This window comes from Periplaneta americana, chromosome 3 (genome assembly GCF_040183065.1).
Source record: "Periplaneta americana isolate PAMFEO1 chromosome 3, P.americana_PAMFEO1_priV1, whole genome shotgun sequence".
Taxonomy (NCBI): domain Eukaryota; kingdom Metazoa; phylum Arthropoda; class Insecta; order Blattodea; family Blattidae; genus Periplaneta; species Periplaneta americana.
Genome location: NC_091119.1, coordinates 198186350 through 198206285, shown reverse-complemented (window position 1 = coordinate 198206285; position 19936 = coordinate 198186350). Strand labels below are relative to the sequence as shown.

Here is a 19936-nt window from a genome sequence, read left to right as displayed (position 1 = left end):
ACTGGTGTCCACCCAGCATCGTGATGCACTTGGGGAGCTACAATAGGTAGCGAAATCCAGTTACGCAAATCAGCTATAACGGCTGGGGGGCTCATCGTGCTAACCACACGATACCTCCATTCTGGTTGGATGATCGTCCACCTCTGCTTCGGCATGTAGCCGCGAGGCCAGCAGCCGGCTGGTCGATCTTGGCCCTTCGTGGGCTGTAGTGCCACGGATTATTAAAATATTGTATTTACATCACACAGACAACATAGATGACACTGTTTCTTTTTTATAGTTCTCGCCGTTAAGGGCAAAGTGAAAATTCCAACGAAGAAGTCTTTTTCATAAACATTTGTTTATTATTAGTGTAATACATAGATATAGAAAAGGCTCTAAATTTAAATATTTTAATGTTTTATTTTCAAAAGGAAAGTATTTTACAAGTTTTATGGGCATTGAATGTAAGTGGTCTTGTCTGGGTAATAGGTACTTTTTGCTTCCCTAAAGTTTGCAGCACTTACTCATAGAGAGAAAAGCTGTTAATGTATGTTTCTCAAGGAGCTATTGATGTGTTTCGAAAATGTGTTGTAATTCCTTAATTATGAATGTGATCCCATTAATTTACGTTTTTTTGTTCCAAATAACCTCAGGAATCACCTCTATAAATATGGGGAGAACTTCGAGAATCACCCTGTATAACAAAATTATATTAAACAAACTAGTACTTTTGATTGTTTTGGATAATGTCAATAGTGTCTAATCAATTTAAGCATGTCACAATTCAGATATAACCTTTCAAGAACAATTTAAAATTGTTTGCTGTCTGAATTTTACCAAACAAATTTCGACCCAAAACAGATATGCTTTAAATTTATAACTAAAGATATTTTTAGTTAATATTGTATATTGTAATTTGTAACCGATTTCAAGGATTAAACTATTTAAATGAAGGGGTAAGAATGATATAATCCTAAGCCACACAGACAAAATTTTACAGTAGAGTGTATTAAATGCTTACAGTTCAATGCTATTAGGTGCGGTATCATAATTTCTTCAGCGTATACTTACATAATTTGTTGAGTAATTTTTATAATATTGTACTAGTAACTTTCCCTTCATGTGTACGAAATTAACTCGCACAAAATAATACATTATGCAACGAGCCTATAATGGTAGTAATTAAGACGCGAGTATGTTTGTTTATGAAACTCGCTTGCGCTCGTTTCATAATTTTCATACGAGCGTCTTAATTACCATTATAGGCAAGTTTCATAGACTTTTTATGCTCGACCATATTTATAACTTGAAATTATTCATAAATATTCATGTTATGGTTATCTAAGTGAAGAGCAGAACTGACCTACTAAATTGTGAGATGTGCGCAGACGCGAAAGTATTGATTTTTTCCGAGGAACGAATGTCATTGACCTTGATATAATCTAGAGAATAACATGAACATTAATCTTGATATAACCTGGAAATTGATTTAGAATTGAAAAACGAGATGACAAATTGAATTTATTTGAATATTATTTACAATTAACGCTAATTATTATAGTAACAGAACATAACCTTCTGCGACAGTATTGGATTTCCAGCCTCCGTGACGTTTCGCTAGTTGTCTTTCGATTGCATATGCGAGAACCGATATTTGCGGTTTTATAATGCTACAATGGTGATTTCTCATTGGCTGAACAACTGAACTATAATGAATAGGTGTACTTTAATGAGGTGCATTAAAGGGCTACTACCAGGTGTATAATTACTACATTTCGGCATGGTCGAGCATAAAATAATTTTTGTTAAAAGTGTGGCTTTTTGACTATCTCATTCTCAACTCTTCAAATGTTTGGAATGAGGACATTTTATTGAATTGATTACCAGTACATTATTATCATGGGAATTAGACGCATCTTTACGTCAAACTGTATTTATTTCAGTTAAAGACGTTGTGTGAAACATTTGTACACGTTTGTATTTCCTCTTCCCTGTCCTTAATAATGATTCATATTAATGAGAAGAATTAAAAAATTCTGGAGGCTTGAATCTGAAAGGCTTTCGAAGAAGTTTCTCAAAGTACCTCATAATAAACATTACCGGTAATTGAAATTATTATTTCTAAACTCTTCCTGCCTTCTAGCCCTTAGTACTTAGTAATACATTAGTGGTCCTACATTAAAAATCATTTCATGCATTAAATATTGTGCATTGCTGTAAATTTTTTAATTTGTTACAATATCAATTCCACGAAAAACTACATGCACCAGAGTGAACAGTGGTTTCCAAAGACTGGAAAACATTCCCTCATTTTTTGTGCAAATTGCTTGATAATTAATTAGAAGAGAACCATAAATGGCCAAAAAAGAATGCAAAGAAAGTGCAAAAGCTGGAACAAAGAAGAAACAAAATTTCAGTATATGGAAAGAAAGTTATGGGGAATTTGGAAACCACTGTAAAAATAGAATCAGTGTTATGGAACAGTGCTGGATAAAGATAAAACTGGCAGGGAACTTACAGAAAAGATAAATGACAAAATATTAATTGAGATGACACAAAACTATTCGCAGGAGCTCTGAATAGCTTTAACGAGTTCCTTTGGTCATATAATAATTATTTACACTGTGTTAAACACAGTTTGAAGATGAAAGTTTATTTAAGCAGAAGTCACTAGTGATGTGCGTGGTAATTTAAATGAGGGCAGGTTTTCAAATCAATCCAGCGAGCTGCCAATAACAATATCAGGTGACAATATTACAACTAAATCAAAATGCTATTGGTGTTTACACGCATATGAATTTCTTATGATTATGTTGTAATATCTTACTTTTAATCTTCATTATATCTGTAAACAGTAAGGATAAGTACAACGATGGTTATTTATGTCAATACAGATATATATGAAAACCAAAATACACTACAGAGTGTCAATCCTTTTCTGATTTCTGTTAGAAGTCTTCTGCCACTGGAATTTTCTCGTAGAGTTCCTTTGTTTTAAGTCTTCTAGAAGAAGATAGGAAAGAATTAACACTCGTAAGTAAAACATTGACAGGTTTTGCTAACAGGCTTGAGACACAGTATTCAGGCTAACATTTACATTTCTTAAACAACAGTTATACAAATAATAAGACATTAAAGAAATAAACATGTCAAAATATTTTCGTACTCACTAATTAATCACGTGTTTGAAGACTGCGTTATTAAATTAAATAAGGCAAGGAACAATGAAGTCAAATTATATGAAATTCTATGTTCATGCACTCTCAGAATTGTCTAAATTAATTTTCCACGTAATACCAAACTTTTTCCCAGCAAGCACAAATATAACGATGAGATTTAAGAATTTTTTTTTTTTAGTATATGTGCGGCAAAAATGTTGTTTCCGGATTCATGTGGTGTATCTTGCAAATCTCTTCTGTTTCTCCATTTGTACTTTTATATATGTTTTGTAAATCTGGCACAAAATGCTATACATTCACGGTTTTAAATATACTAGAATAAACAATGAAATATAATTAATGTCTTCGACTTGGAGAAATGTTTTGATGATAATCACTGACAATGAATATATTACCTAAACAAAGTAACAGTGTCAAAAACGACTACAAAGCAAATTTAATAATGTATTCAAATTACTTTTTTCCGCACGAATTTCGAAATTACTGTTTCTGTAACATGTGTTTGTTCTCAGCCATAAATCCAATTGTACTAAATAGAGGGCTATTCAAAAAGAAGGAGCAGATTTCAAATACTTATTTCTTCCAAACTACAAAAGATAGAAACACAATTCCAACGTTCCTGGACAGACGAAAGTTTAAATTTTGAACAGTCTGGGTAGAAGTTCCAATCACGGCCACATTGGCGCTGTTGCTTGTCATGCGCGGCCGCATTGGCGCTGTTGATTGCAGTGTTAAGGCCAATGTCAGGCATAGGGGGGATAAAAACAACGGTTTTTTACGTAACCCCACAGATAAAAATCACAAGGAGTGAGGTCTGGAGACCTGGAAGGCCACCAGCAATGAAGTTGATCTTCTTCTCCTCCTCTTCCAATCCAACATCCTGGAATAGTATCATTCAGGTAACGTCGGACGTGGTTAGAGAAATGAGGCGGGGCACCATCTTGCATGAAGATGAAGTCATCTGAATCATCTTCAAATTGAGGAATGTTCAGTTCTCTGCCTGCTCGTGTTGTGGATTTTTTTGGGCTCTTTTCCTAAACTGTACGAATATGCTCGACATTTTCATTTGATGTGCGTGGACGTCCCGTGCTTTTCTGTTTGCAGATGCAGCCTAAATCTGCTTATGACGAGGTGGTTGTTTATTAAACTGACGGCGAAAAAAAATGTTGAAGTTCAATAATGGACTCTAGTTTTGCTAATTGCAGCACACAAAATGCTTTTTCCTGTTGTGTCGCCATTTTACTACAGACAATCAACAGCGCCAATGCGGCCACGCATGACAAGCAACAGCGCCAATGCGGCCGTGATTGGAACTTCTACCTAGACTGTTCAAAATTTAAACTTTCGTCTGTCCAGGAACGTTGGAATTGCGTTTCTATCTTTTGTAGTTTAGATGAAATAAATATTTGAAATCTGCTTCTTCTTTTTGAATAGCCCTGTATATTATGTATGTCTTTAAATGTTTAGAAAATTGTGACAATTTGAAGATTTTATTTTATATGATCGAGAACATTGTATAATTAGGAGATGGTGATTTTTCGCAACAGTGATATATACGAACTGTTTTCTAAATAATAAATCAGTACATTTTCATTTTCTATACTAAATTTTGCCATTTATTTCTTGATTTGAGTCCGCTAAAAATGATAAATCAACTAAAATTTGAGAATTTTGTAAGTTTTTGTACAATAAATGCAAGTAAGTCAATTTTGACATTTAGATGCGAAATTATAAATTTCTCATACTGGTTTTTAAGAAGGTATAATATTTCTGTTATGCAAGTATGAATAATTTCGTTGAAGGACATGTGTTTTACCAAGGCCATACTGCTCACGACATTAAGAAGAATTCAGGGGTGGATTGTTTATAAATGTTCATATATCCTACTAATATGTACAACTTAAAATCTCTAAGTAGTCCTGGAATTTATTATGGCTCAATTATCTACACAAATCTAAAAAGGAGCTTCTTTTAAAAAAATGCATCAAAATGCTAAATCATACATTCTACAAAATGCTAAATGTTTAATTTTTAAAGACTTTTCTACTCTTCAACGGTTGCCTCTAATGCTCTTCTCTCTCTACAGAGGGAAGCACAGTCACCCAGAATTTCTCTGGCAGATGGCTGGCCTGTCGACGTTTAATTTTGAGATACTAAAAATCACCATCTCAAGTTATAGCGAATTCGATATTAGTAGTGACACAAGTCCTCTGGCATATAAGATGCGGCTTTCCTATACTGCACTTAACAACAAATTATGTCCTTAAAATTAAATAGCCGGCCTGGGTAATGCTGTCGGTAGAATGTTGGCCTTCTGTGCTCGAAGTTGCGGGTTCGATCCCAGCCCAGGTCGATGGCACTTAAGTGTGCGACAGCATGTAAAAGAATTCCTGCAGGCAGTGGCGGTGCGTCAATTAGAGCACGTGAACACCTTGTTTCCATTAATGCACGACTAGTTTTATTATTTAATACCGTATTGGCGTAGTGGGGATGTATAATATCAGGATCGAGTATTTTAAACTTCCCGCACCTTGCATAAACGTCTTATGTAAACTTGGCAACATCCGTTCACGTACAAGCCGTGCTCTTTTCAAGAAGGTTACAGAAATTTCACGCATGCACGGGAGAAAATTGTCTTTCGCTGGCCACTTATGACTCGTCCAGAGTACAAAGCGTTAAGTGAACAGTGAATCTATCCTACAGATGTCAGGTGCATCGATGCCTATCGTTTACGTGCTATATCTCGAGGAGAAAATTTAATAGGTATGTATTTTAGCCTGCAGGTGTCAGCATCTCACAGTCGGAACGTTTACTTTATGTGGATGTGTGTACAGTGCTGCTTTGAGAGTGTAGTTTGTGAATTACTATACTTCAGTGTCGGCATATAGCATAGTTTGGCTTCAAAGACGTGCTGGCTGAATGTGATGGTGGTATGAATTTAAATATCTGTATGGTGGTGTATATTATTTAAGAATAATATTTACTGGCATGTATTTATAGTAATCAATCTATGCAAATGGGATTACAGTACTGGTATAGGCTATAGTGTATCAGTGTGCTGTGAATCAAAATACAATATATTACTGAACACACGCTTTTGTAAATTGTTTTATGTATTAATTTTTAACAAACGTAAACAATGAACTCTGTTCAAGTAATTTTGAAGAGTAAAGAACTGGGTAAACTGGCTTTCCAGGAAAAATTGGAAATAAAAAGACTAGGTTTCATTATTATTATTATTATTATTATTATTATTATTATTATTATTATTATATGTTGTTTTGAATTTATATACGGTTTTTTCGACAGTGAAACATTGGAACCATGACATTTCATATTAGGCTAAAAACGTACGATTTCAAATTCTCTTCGATTTTGGAACACAAAATTGTGAACACACATAATATTTTATCACGAGCCGCCACTGCCTGCAGGACAAAATTCAGGCACACCGGCAATGTTGACATAACCTCGGCAGTTGCGAGCGTCATTAAATAAAACATAATTCACTAATTTAAATAAAACACAATCGTGATATGGACGGCTAACTCGAGATCATCAACATTAGTGTGGAATTGTTAACTCATGTAATATTTAAGACTTAAAAGTACATAAAATAATTTTAAAATTAATATACCGCTTAATCGAGACAACTTCGTCTAATAACAAACCAATCACAAGCCACAACAATGGGTTTCTGATACAAAAATAACACCATGACTTTCTAATAAATAGTCTATACGAAATCAATTTGGGGCTGCATAACCTTCGTAACATATCATACCACAACATGAAATAAAACTACAAACAAATTTGGGTTTTTGTACCTTTATAGCTTTCCAAGATACAGGCCACTGAACCCACTGAAACTGGCAACGGTTTACATTAATGGATGTAACTCTGAATCAGAGACGATCAAAAAGTTCGTACATAATTTCGACTTATTGAATGAGTTGAGTGAAAAAAAAAATATAAATACTTTATATATTCTTACACTCTGAGCATTTGTACACGTGCAATCTCACAGGATTAATACCTCTTCTTAGTAGTCTATGAATATTAAATTAAATATACTTTTATCTATTCAAATATGTGTTTCTAATCATTATTCTTCAGTTTTACTCGCCATATATAAAACTTCGATTTATACAAAAAAATGTATTATGCAATTATGGATACCGCAGTTCATTTTGTGAAGCAAATAACATTGAGCCAGGAAATGATTCTGCTTCGTTAACAAAAGTGGCAATGATGTAATACGAAGTACAAGTAAATATACATGGCGATTCACGAGAAAAGGTAAAAAATTTAGGATGTGAATTCTAAAGTCATTCTGAGTGAAAAAGTTCATATGAATATAGGTCCGTTTTCGAACGGTTACGGAGATATGGCTCTTTGATTTCACAAAAACTTCTGAGATTCCATTGTACTAACTCGCATTTAGAGACAGATAACAGACAAATTTAAAGTTTATATTCACGTATGCATACATACCTAATATTCTAGAAGTCGGGGTCGATATTTCGCACATTTTCAAAGGTACCTCCTTCTGCTTCAATGCACTGTTGTGCTCGGGCATGAATCGCGCTGGTCGCTCGGGAGAGTTGCACGTGGCTGTCTTTATGCCGCACCCAAAATACGGTCGATTAGCGCCTCTCTCGTTTCCCCCTTCCTTTGCTATACCAAGTCTTTCACCCAACCCCATAGACAGTAAATACTCTTTGATATGGTACCCTTCTGTTCGGAAAGCGTCGTTCATATTCAGCGATGGCACGCAAGGTACTTCCAACGCACAAACCATAAGCATACACAATATTGGCGTATTCTGTAGTCGAAAATTTATAAGGCATCTTGAAAAACACAACTTAACACTTCCGATAACTGTACCTGTATAACTACTGTACTGTAGGTAGCTGACTGAACTGCTGTGAACCGATAAGTGATAGCATATTTGTTGTGACATTTGCAATACCCCACCACCCAGTTTGTTTCTCTTCTCTTATCTACATCGCTCACAATGCAGATTCCAATGTTACGTCATTCATCAGTGATCTTGTCTCACATCAGCAGCATATGGTAACGTCTGATTCACATTGGGGCGAGATGTTTTACCAAGAAAATGCATCTAGCTCTGCCATCGTTCGAAAACGGAACTATGTTCATATGAACTTTTCCACTCAAAATGGCCTAAGACATCGTATCCTAAATTTTTTACCTTTCCTCGTGAATCACTCTGTATATGAAATATAACACAAGCTTAGTGTAATACTGTATCTTAATGACGGCTTAAAATTATACAATTTTACAATAAAATATTACGTAATATGCTGCAATTTGTAAATGAAAATTAAATTTCTTATCTGAATGACAGCCAACTACTCTTTTTCTTTTCTTTTGTGTAGTTTGGCATAATGTAACAGCAATTAGAACTATTGGAAAAGTATAGAAAATTATGAAGAGATATAAAATTTTAATTATAGTAAAAAATAGTCAGTTTCAAAAAGAGATTTGTAAATTAAAAACAAATGGAATACCAGTACTGATAATATTTTTGGCTCAATCACTCCCAATTCATAGAACATTGTAAAGTATAATTTGTACAAATATCATTTTTGCAGATGAATTCACACCTCTTTTAAATTAAATCCTATAGGTCTACATCCTATTTCAATATCTTTTCCACTGACTCCGTCTTCCATTAAAAATAAGTCAAAGCAAGTTTCCTGCTTTTCTTTAACGAAGTGCTTGCTTAGCAGGTAGATGAAAGATTATTCCATCTATTTCTGTAAGAAAATAGCCTCGGTTTTGTCGCATCTTACATAATATGAATCACTCATTTGAAAATATCCTACTGCCTAATCTTGTTAAAAAATATAACCTACTGTAAAAAACTATAAATAATTTTTTTAAATTTCAATTTGCAGAAAACAATATCTAAAATTATACCTTACTCTAGCCATTTTTTAAAATATACCGTAAGTAAAAGTGGGAATGAAATGCTAGATGTAATATATTGTAATCTTGTGACAGATCTTACATAAAATGAAAAAAAAAATAATTTTTACAGCTGTATCAAGAACTCTATTTCTTTATCGAGTATCATATGAATTAAAAAATTTGAGATCTTGAACATGTTTCAAACACAAACTTTTACTCTTTAAGTGTGAGGCTATCTCATTCAAATTTTTGACTTGGTTAAGTTTGAAACTTACAGTTAGTTCACATCATTTGTATTTCTCGTTCCATGCTTTTAATGTAGTAACTACAATATCATTCTCATAAATTATACTACATTTATATATACTCTTTGAATTATGGATTGATTAAGAGAAGATTTTACTTGTCAGTTATATATAATCTTTTCCTATTTCGCAGCAATTAAGAAAACAGCTACAACAATACAGCTCTTAAGCTCTAGCAGAAAGCGAAGTTTTTCACATTTTATTACTAATCAACAGCAGTTAGTATAACTACCAGGGTCTTCCTTGGGTTTACTCCATTTCGTGAATGACAACAACAGACATGTGTTCATAAACCTACAGGTGTTGCAAAAATATATGGACAGTATAAGACAGCAATGAACATTAAATATATAATCTTTTTTAATCACATTCATTTGCTCTCGGAATAAATACTTCTCAATCTCACTTCAGTTAAATTAGTTGGTCTTACAGCCCAGTGTGTACTGAAAAGATGTTACATTGGAAACGTCCTAATGGGAAAACAAGCAGGTTATAATGGGGAATTGGTAAAATGATGGAAGAGGAAACGTTGAAGCACAGTAATTATTATTATTATTATTATTATTATTATTATTATTATTATTATTATAGTTAAACCTCTCCTTACGGACACTCCTCATACACGGATAGATTTTTATATCCCAACTGAAATAATATAGAAATAATGATAAATTAAACTCTCGTTTACGGACACTCTCAGACACGGACACGGACACGGACAGCTGTTTCACAGTCCTAAAGCTTGCTTTACCTCCTGACTGCAGACAACTTGGATTTCAAGACCTAATGTGTTACAAAAATGGAAAATTTAGCTTTGAAAACTGTACAGAAATTCCTTAACACGAAAGAAGACAATAAGTGTCTTGTAGGCTACCACTAACCCAGCCGGCTACCCCTTGTTAGCTGGAAGTGGGAGGATAAACAAAGTCATCCTGTCTGATGCGTCCAAGGTTTCCGCGATCGTGAAATTGTATTCGACACATGATGGGGTTAGTAGGAGTTATTGAGTTATTTTACGACGCTGTATCAACATCTAAGTTATTTAGCGTCTGAATGAAATGAAGGTGATAATGCCGGTGAAATGAGTCCGGGGTCCAGCACCGAAAAGTTACCCAGCATTTGCTCGTATTGGGTTGAGGGAAAACCCTGGAAAAAACCTCAACCTGGTAACTTGCCCTGACCAGGATTCGAACCCGGGCCACCTGGTTTCGCGGCCAGACGCGCTGACCATTACTCCACAGGTGTGGACAGTTAGTAGGATTATTCTCTTCACTTCAATCAGTTGTTCTGTTTCGAGAGACATGGCACCTGAACTTAAAGGTTAAGTTGAAAACTGTAAATTACAGTACTGCATAACTGCAGACCTAGAATAAAACTACATGGCACAGTACTGAATTTTCCTTTTTCAGTTTTATCTACTGTAGTTCAAAGTTGCAAAGAATTTACTGCAGTACAGTAGACTGTATTTGGAATTAAACTACAGTAATACATTTCATTTAAAGCGTGAAGGGATACATAATGCATATTATAAATTTACTGTTAGATTAGGGAGCCTCCCTCCCAATAAAGGACACCTCCCAGATGCGGACAGATTGTTACGTCCCTTCCATGTCCGTAAATGAGAGGTTTCACTGTACTTAATTACAAATGGATTTTAAAGAACCCGGAGGTTCAATGCCACCTCACAAAAGCCCACCATCGGTTCCTATCCTGAACAAGATTAATCCAGTCTTTATCAGCATATCCCACCTCTCTGAAATCTATTTTAATTAATTCCCGATCTACCACGAAAATCGTCTGTAGCTGCATTTAGATTGGCAACAGGCCATGACTGTTTGTCCAAACACCTGCATAGAATTGGAATATATCAGTCCCCTAACTACCCATTGTGCAACTCAAACCAAGAAATGGATTTGGAACACCTCAAAATCTGTGCTTCAGTGGCTGACCATGATAATATCTTTAAAAAATATTGGAGTGCAAGAGGTCAAATGACTTTATTGTCAAATGCCTGGCAATAGAAAATAACAACAACAACATTTTAATATTATCCTCCCATATACATCTCAGCCTCTCCAAAGATTTTTTTCCCTCTGGTCTCCCAATTAACGCTCTATACGCATTTCTGGATTGACCCATATGTGCTACATTGTTGAATTTAGCTTTTGTCTTCAGGCAAAAAGAACTGAGGGAAAGAAAGTTTCTTACTTGTTAAGACAGGGAAGAGGTAGGGATAGCAAACCATACCAACCTTTCTAGGGGAAAAAAAGTCCCTTAAATAGTTAATATAACCACTTTCATGTGTTAAAATAGATTAAGTTGTAATTACCTATTTGATAAGTTTCAGCTTTATATCAGTCATCATCAGAACTAGTATAGTACATTATGCAACGAGCCTATAATGGTAGTAATTAAGACGCGAGTATGTTTATGAAACGAGCGTAAGCGAGTTTCATAATTTTCATATGAGCGTCTTAATTACCATTATAGTCAAGTTTCATACGACTTTTTATGCTCGACCATATTTCTAACTTGAAATTATTCATAAGTATTCATGTTATTCTTATCTGACCGGGGAGCGAAACTGACCTTGTGCAATATCTCGTAAATTGTAAGATGTGCGCAGACGCGAAAGTATTGATTTTTTCCGAGAAACAAATGTCATTGACCTTGATATAATCTAGAGAGTAAAATAAACATTAATCTTGATATAACCCTGAAATTGATTTAGACATTGAAAAACGAGATGACAAATTGAATTTATTTGAATATTATTTACAATTAACGCTAATTATTATAGTAACAGAACATAACCTTCTGCGACAGTATTGGATTTCCAGCCTCCATGATGTTTCGCTAGTTGTCTTTCGATTGCATATCCGAGAATAATCGATACTTGTGCTTTCATATTGCTACAATGGTGTTTTCTGATTGGTGGAACACCTGAACTTTAATGAATAGGTGTACTTTAATGAGGTCAATTAAAGGGCTGCTACTAGGTGTATAATTACTACATTTCGGCATAGTCGAGCATAATAGTACATTATGCAACGAGCCTATAATGAAGGTAATTAAGAAGTGAGTATGGACATTTATGAAACGAGCGCAAGCGAGCTTCATAATTTTCATACGAGCTTCTTAATTACCATTATAGGCGAGTTTCATACGACTTTTTATGCTCGACCATATTTCTAACTTGATATTATTAATTTTTGAGTAATGTCCCGTATGTTGTGAGATGTGCGCAGACGCGAAAGTATTGATTTTTCCGAGGAACAGATGTCCACATTGGCCTTGCTAGGCCATAAGAACGAGATGACAAATTGAATTTATTTGAATATTATTTACAATTAACGCTAATTATTATAGTAACAGAACATAACCTTCTGCGACAATATTGGATTTCCAGCCTCCGTGACTTTTCGCTAATTCTCTTTCAATTGCATATCCGAGAATAATCGATACTTGCGGTTTTATAACGGTAGAAAGCTGACCTGTCATTGGCTGAACAGTTGTAACCTGAGTCGTCATTGGCTGAAAGACCTGACCTTTAATGAGTAGGTGTACTTTAATGGCATGCATTAAAGGTCTGCTACCAGGTGTATAATTACTACATTTCGGCATGGTCGAGCATAAAAAAATAACGCTAATTGGGAAGAAATGGGAATACTACAGTATGTCTCAATATTTATGACTTAATTCTAAGTTTTTCTTCTTGCAACACATCCAGTAGGTTATATGAACCACATGTCCATTTTGTTTCATCTTAATCCAGCACCCAGAGGATAGAGTAAGATAAATGAAGTAGCAGAAATAGGCAAGAACACAAAACCAACTGTGGAAAACAAACAGTGCAAGCAAACAGTGCGAGACAGAGAGAAGAAAAACCTACGTTTGGGCCCAGCTGGCTGCAGACGAAGTGAATTCAGATTCAAGTTGAGATTGAGGAAAGTAGGGCGAGCTGAAAAGATCCACACATTGGTCATCATCACATCTCAACATGGCGACGGAAACTGTGGTCCACAAACACTGTGCAAATCAATCTTGAAGTGCCACAAACATGCCACATCTTGTCCCATGAGATGTTTCACATTTTTTATCACAAAGAAATATTAGTAAATAGGTACTTAACTCGATACAGAACAAATAACTCTATTGCTAAGGGAAGATGGTTGTTATGGTGAATGAAAACAAAAATTTCAGAAATCAGACTTACATAGATTTGGTCCTAATGTTTGTAGCTTTTTGAAATTCTTTTTGTGCTGAACAAGGAAACTTTTGGCTGTTGAATTAACATAGAATGGTTTTTACCTACTCCTTTATAAGCTAGAAATTAATTTTTAAATTTGGAACGTATTATCATTATTGTTATTACTGTATTATTATTATTATTATTATTATTATTATTATTATTAGTATTATAAGTTACATTTTGATTACACAACTTTTAACACTGTATCATTTCGGAATATGTATGGCACCAAGACCAACAACGACCAGTTCTGAAGATGACCTATAAATAGGTCAAAACATGTAAACAAGGTACGTTAGAATTTAACACAAGAAAGTCTTATCATACATATTCCGAATATTATTATTAGTTGGTTGATGCTGTATCAAATACTCGGTTATTTACCATCGATGGGATTGGCGATAGCGAGATTGTATATAGCGAGATGAGGCCGAGGATTCGCTATAGATTACCTGACATTCGCCTTACAGTTGGGGAAAACCTCGGAAAAAACCCAACCAGGTAATGAGCCCATTCGGGAATCGAACCCGCACCCAAGCACAACTCTGGGAAGGTATTATATATAATCCGCATCATTTATTACTATTACTGTCATTCATTATCATCATCATCATCATCATAAACTGGGGTTACTTTGAACACAGAGGAAACTTTGACCATTTTTTCAGAAAATCATATTTAGGTTTCTACACGCTGCACTTGTTATAGATGGAGGTAAATTTGGTATGAGAATGATTTTATGATAATTTACCTCCATCTATAACAAATGCAGCATGTAGAAACCTAAATATGATTTTCTGAAAAAATGGTCAAAGTTTCCTCTGTGTTCAAAGTAACCCCAGTTTACGGTACTATATCATCATCATCATCATCATTATATTATTATTATTATTATTATTATTATTATTATTAGTATTATTATTATTATTATTATTATTATTACATCACTGTATATTGGGTATACTTTATTCATTTTATATAATTCTGATGGTAATGAAATTTCTACCATAAATTGGCAGGGTATACTACAGTAAAGCCATACAATATCATTTTAATATGTTCATTATATTTTTACTAGAGCTCAAATGAATATTCGTCATTCAAACAATTACTTTTTTCTATCTATAAAAATGAATATAAATCAGACATTTTAAAAATATTTTAAAATAACTGTATCATTAAGATTATCATATATGTATTAACATCAGCTGAAAATTTCATAGTTTTTGAAAAGAGTGTACCAATGGAATGAATCTAAAAAAAAAAAATTCCCTTACAATTTAAAAATTAATTTTTAGCTTACAATTCAGTAGATAATAACCATTTTATATCAATTTTATAGACGAAAATTCCCTCATTCAGCACAAAAAATTTAAAAAACTCACCATCTTAGGACCAAATCTATGGCAATCTCATTTCATCCAATTTTGTCTAATTTTTCATACACTATACTTCCCTAAAGAATGTGTCCTCAAGGACTATATTTGAAATTTCAGTGCAGAGGTCGAACAGTAGTGTGCCTTGGCAACTCAAAAGCCAATCATGTATTTTAAAGTGACTGCTGGTTACTACGTTTAAGGCACACTGCTGTCTTTCTAAACACACTCCTCCTTATTGCTCAGTCGTCAGTTAATGTGTCAGAAATTCTCAATTTTTATTGTTAAGTAATGTCTCAGTTTGAGTTAGTGCGGCTCGAACTTGCAGAGTTCTGTATGGACAGCTTTATAACCGAAGATATCTTGCAACATTACAGTGACACTCCATTAGGTTTGGCAACATAGCACATTAACATCATGTGGGTGTAAATTCCATCAAACATATTTAAGCTCAGATCTTGTATTCTTAAGTAAGCAGTAATTCAATTTAAATACTGGTACTGAAAACCTGAAGAGTTTTCGACTTGAAATGTGTATATTGCTATCGAAGGAACAATCTTCAAGATTATTTTACCTAAATGTTATCAGTTATTACTGTCATATTCAATATTTCTCATAATTTCATATCGGAGTAAGAAATGAATTGAAGAGTGATTTTCCAAATGGTGCTAAGTCATTTATAAACGATTTTTTATTTTGTAGGTTAGCATTATTATTTCTCATAACTCTACACAGGAATACACTTTAACTTTCCAAACGGTGTTATGTTCCATGTTATTCCCATTATAATCTCACAGTTTTTTTTTTTCGAAGTGTGCTGAGTCAGTAATATGAATGTTCCAAACTGTGCTAAGTCATTGTGATATGATATTAAAATGATTATTATTAAGACAAAGTCTACTTTCAGTTTTACATATAATGCAAAATGTTCAAATAAACATACATAATTACTAAACAGATTCATAACATTTTTTCCGAGGCATGTTAAGTCAAGTAACTTAGCACATTTTGGAACAGAATTAAAATGTTTAACAGCATTGTTACCTAAAACAATATCAATTTCCAAAAATTAAATTCTATCAATAAAGCTCACGTTCCATAATGTTTTAATTACCAAAGTCTCCTTTCAGTACCTTCAAGATATTTCAATTTATAAAAAATATATTTTCTGAAAAAGTACCTTTTTTGACTTATTTGGAGAGCCACTCTTAAATTCCAAAAAGTAACCTACAATTAAGTTTAAGATGAAAGATAATGTCCAAAAAGCAGTAGGATGCAATTTGCTAATGTTAGAAGTATTAAAGTGAAAATACCTGCGTCAAAGGTATTATTACATAGAAATATCAATTTTCAAAAATTAAATTCTATCACTAAAGCTCACATTCCATAATATTTTAACTGTCAAAGTCTCCTTTCAGTACCTTCAAGATATTTCAATTTATAAAAAATATATTTTCTGAAAAAATACCTTTTTTGACTTATTTGGAGAGCCACTCTTAAATTCCAAAAAGTAACCTACAATTAAGTTTAAGATGAAAGATAATGTCCAAAAAGCAGTAGGATGCAATTTGCTAATGTTAGAAGTATTAAAGTGAAAATACCTGCATCAAAGGTATCTACTCGTATTATCAAATGGAGAAAAATAAATTTAAAACTATCATCCTATTATTCCTCTAGAAGTTCTTATAATAATATTAAAATAACAACTATAACAAAGAATTTTGTACTATCAAATAATTACTAATATCATCATATAGATATAATTACTGAAAGTTTACAATTTTGTACCTTTATTACATGAAGATTTTATAATTTTAATTTACTTTTCAAACGAAATTTTACTTACAAGGAATGAAATGGCTATTTCCCGAAATAGAAAATCAAGAAGTATTAAGACAATGAAATTATGTAGGTATTATTTATTTAATGTAAATAAAATGGAACAGTAATTTATCATGTTTGTGAAATTATTACAGATATCAAAATGTGTGGAGTGAAAACTCGTTAATTCATGCTGCATGAATGCATATTTGGGGAAATAGCTAAAAAAAGTATATTTCCGGTTTATTAGTGCATAGGATGAACGAAATTATTTGATAAAATACCGGAATTTTTTTCATCAGTATACAAAGAGTTCCTATGCAGACCGATCCCAGGTAGTACTGTTCTATCGGCTGAATGACCGTATTGCAGAGCGCCCATCCCGAGGAAGCTAAACGGTAGAGTAGGAGTAGGTTAGGTTAGGTTAAGTTAGGTTAGGACCAATAGGGTAGGACCAGTCTGGATAGAGTAGCATGCACGGACTTGTCTGTATGCCAACAGATTTTGCTAGGCAGAGGCTGGAAGTGGGAACGGCCTGCATAGGAACTTTCTGTCTTTCAGATTTGTGGAAGAAAAACCCTTCTCATATTAATTATATGTTTACTAAAAATGTAATGTACAAAGATTAACAGAAGCTATAGAGTTGGTTAATTTAAAAACTGTCTCTCTGTTGACTCTGTCAGTTTCTTCCTGAAGTAGTGGTCACTTCAACTTGAATTACATTGCATACGTGTTATGCGGGATGTAGAAGAAAATGAAAAATTATGCAAAAAAACATTTAAACATTTGCACAGTGTTTGTGAATTCACAACAGATACAGTATGCACATTATGAAAAAGTAAGCTGCTTCATAGTTGCACCCATTAGAAACTGCAACCTACAACAGAACACACCGTAAAGTATTTGGTGGAACCCACACATGTATGACATTTATGCATTATAGGCCTACTTGTTCGTATCGAAACTGGATTAGGCCTCTTCTTCTTCTATAATCTATAATAGACTTTAAGTTCCTAGCTTCCTATGTAAATTTGTGACTATCTTTATGATCAAACAAGATATTCATAATTTTTAGTTGGTAATAGACCGAGAAATCAATTAATCTGTTGCCATTTCTATTACAAGTTTGTTCTCTCCGTGTACACCCATACAGTGTTCAATCTTGACATTCCCTACTCTAGCATTAAAATCTCACATCAATACCAGCATGTCAGATCTATTAACTTTATTCACAATCCTTTGTAGTTTTGTATAAAACTGATCATTTTCTTCATCCTCTCCTTCTACAGGAGCATATACTCCAATCACTGTCATATAACCTCGAGATAATTTCAATCTAATTTGGATTATTCTTTCATTCCAAAAGTAGTAGTTATTTATTGTGGACTTCAATTGTTTCTTTATCATTAACATAACTCCAGATTTTGCTCTTGATTTACTGTCAACTCCACTGTAAAATTATATATAATTATTGGTTTCTTTTGATCCTTTTAATTTCTTTTTTGTCTTAGATATAACACTGGATTCGGCAAATTATAAAAATATGGATTTACAAACACTTCACAAACAAAATTAGGTAATGAAATAAAAAACATTTTAATAGCTGCACCCACATTGAAATCGAAGTTAAATCGAGACAGATTTCTTTTCATACTTAACGATCAATTCATCCAGATAACATGTACCAAATTTGCATTATGATCATCTCGTACTTTCTAATAGTAATCAGCTAGTAAACAAAATTACACAAAAAAATCAATTATTAAATTAGTACAAACCGAAGTTAAGATACTTGTACACGATCAAATTTTCTCAAATTCACAAGACTTTTAAGACTTTACAAGTTGTAATGTCAAATCACTTACAATACTTCAAAAGTCTTTGATTGTCCTGAAAGTACGAGGTTCATCCCGGAAGTAAGTTCCAATTGCGTCCAGAGATAGCATGACTAGTTGAACAGGAATGTGCATGCATAACAGTAGAGAGGGGGTATGTGGGAATAATGCAGGGGCGTACTTTGCGGGCTACTGGGGCTACCGGTGGTAGCCCAAGGAAATTGCAAAAGAAAAAGTTTATAATATAACATAATGTAATAATTTTGTATTATTAGTTTTACCATAGTAATTAAAATTAAAGTAATTGTTAGATATATTTTGTGTAATAATAGGGTCAGCGGTAGCCCAAACCCTTTAACCAGTATACGCCACTGGAATAATGCAGTGCAGTTTCAGTCTTGTGATGGCAGTAGTTATTGCACAGCTCTAGGAGAAAATGGCTGCACTGATATTGTCTCCCACCAACTGCGAGATTCGTGCAGTTATCCGATTTCTGCACACTCAGCAGAGATCCATCACCAATTGTGCAACGTGTATGGACCCGACATTAGGAGTGGCAGTACGGTCAAATGATGGTGCAAGCAAATCACTGAAGGCCGAACCAATGTGCACGACGAAGACCATAGAAGACCATCCCTGATGACGCCAGAACTGATGGAAAGTGCGGAAAGAAGTTTTTCAGAACTGGCGCTTCACAATTTCGGAACTCCCTGGTCAATTCCCCCAGATGTCTCGCCCACTGCTGCAGGAAATCGTCTCCCGGTGGCTTGGTTTTCAGAAAGTGTGTGCAAGAAGGGTGCCAAAGCAGCTGACAGATGAACACAAAACAAAATGTTTGGCCGCAGCATTGACATTCCTCCAGCAGTACGCAATATATTGTCACTGGGGATGAAATACCAGAAACAAAACAACAATCCATGCATTGGCGGCATAATGGTTCACATGTGAAGACCAAATTCAAGAAGACAATCTCTGTCAAAAAAAATCATGTGCACTGTCTTCTGGGATCGATGTGGTGTCCTCATGTGCGGGTTTTTACCGCTGAGTGGTACTGCTAGACATTGCGAAATCTGAGAAGGGCGATCCAGAACAAAAGACATGGAATGCTGACAAGAGGCATTACGCTTTTGCACGACAATGCATGACCCCATACAGCCAACGCCACACGGAATCTGTTGCTTCAGTTTGGATGGAAGATCTTCGACCATCCACCCTACAGCCCCGACCTCACGCTAAGTGACTTTCATCC

At 34.2% G+C, this 19936-nt stretch overlaps 1 protein-coding gene across 4 annotated transcripts in view; it reads right to left on the bottom strand.

The window, feature by feature from the left end:
* The window catches only part of Khc-73 (Kinesin heavy chain 73), a 734708-nt gene that overhangs the window by 26791 nt on the left and 687981 nt on the right, over positions 1-19936 (bottom strand). The window contains exons 28-29 of one of the 4 annotated variants that reach the window (XM_069822453.1): positions 13296-13364; positions 6989-7030 (exon numbers count right to left, since the gene is read on the bottom strand). The exons of 1 other annotated variant lie outside the window; for it this stretch is intronic. In XM_069822453.1, the coding sequence (XP_069678554.1) occupies positions 6989-7030; positions 13296-13364 (111 nt within the window). The remainder of the gene's footprint in view (positions 1-6988; positions 7031-13295; positions 13365-19936) is intronic. 2 more of the 4 variants (XM_069822454.1, XM_069822455.1) reach the window with 2 other exon arrangements.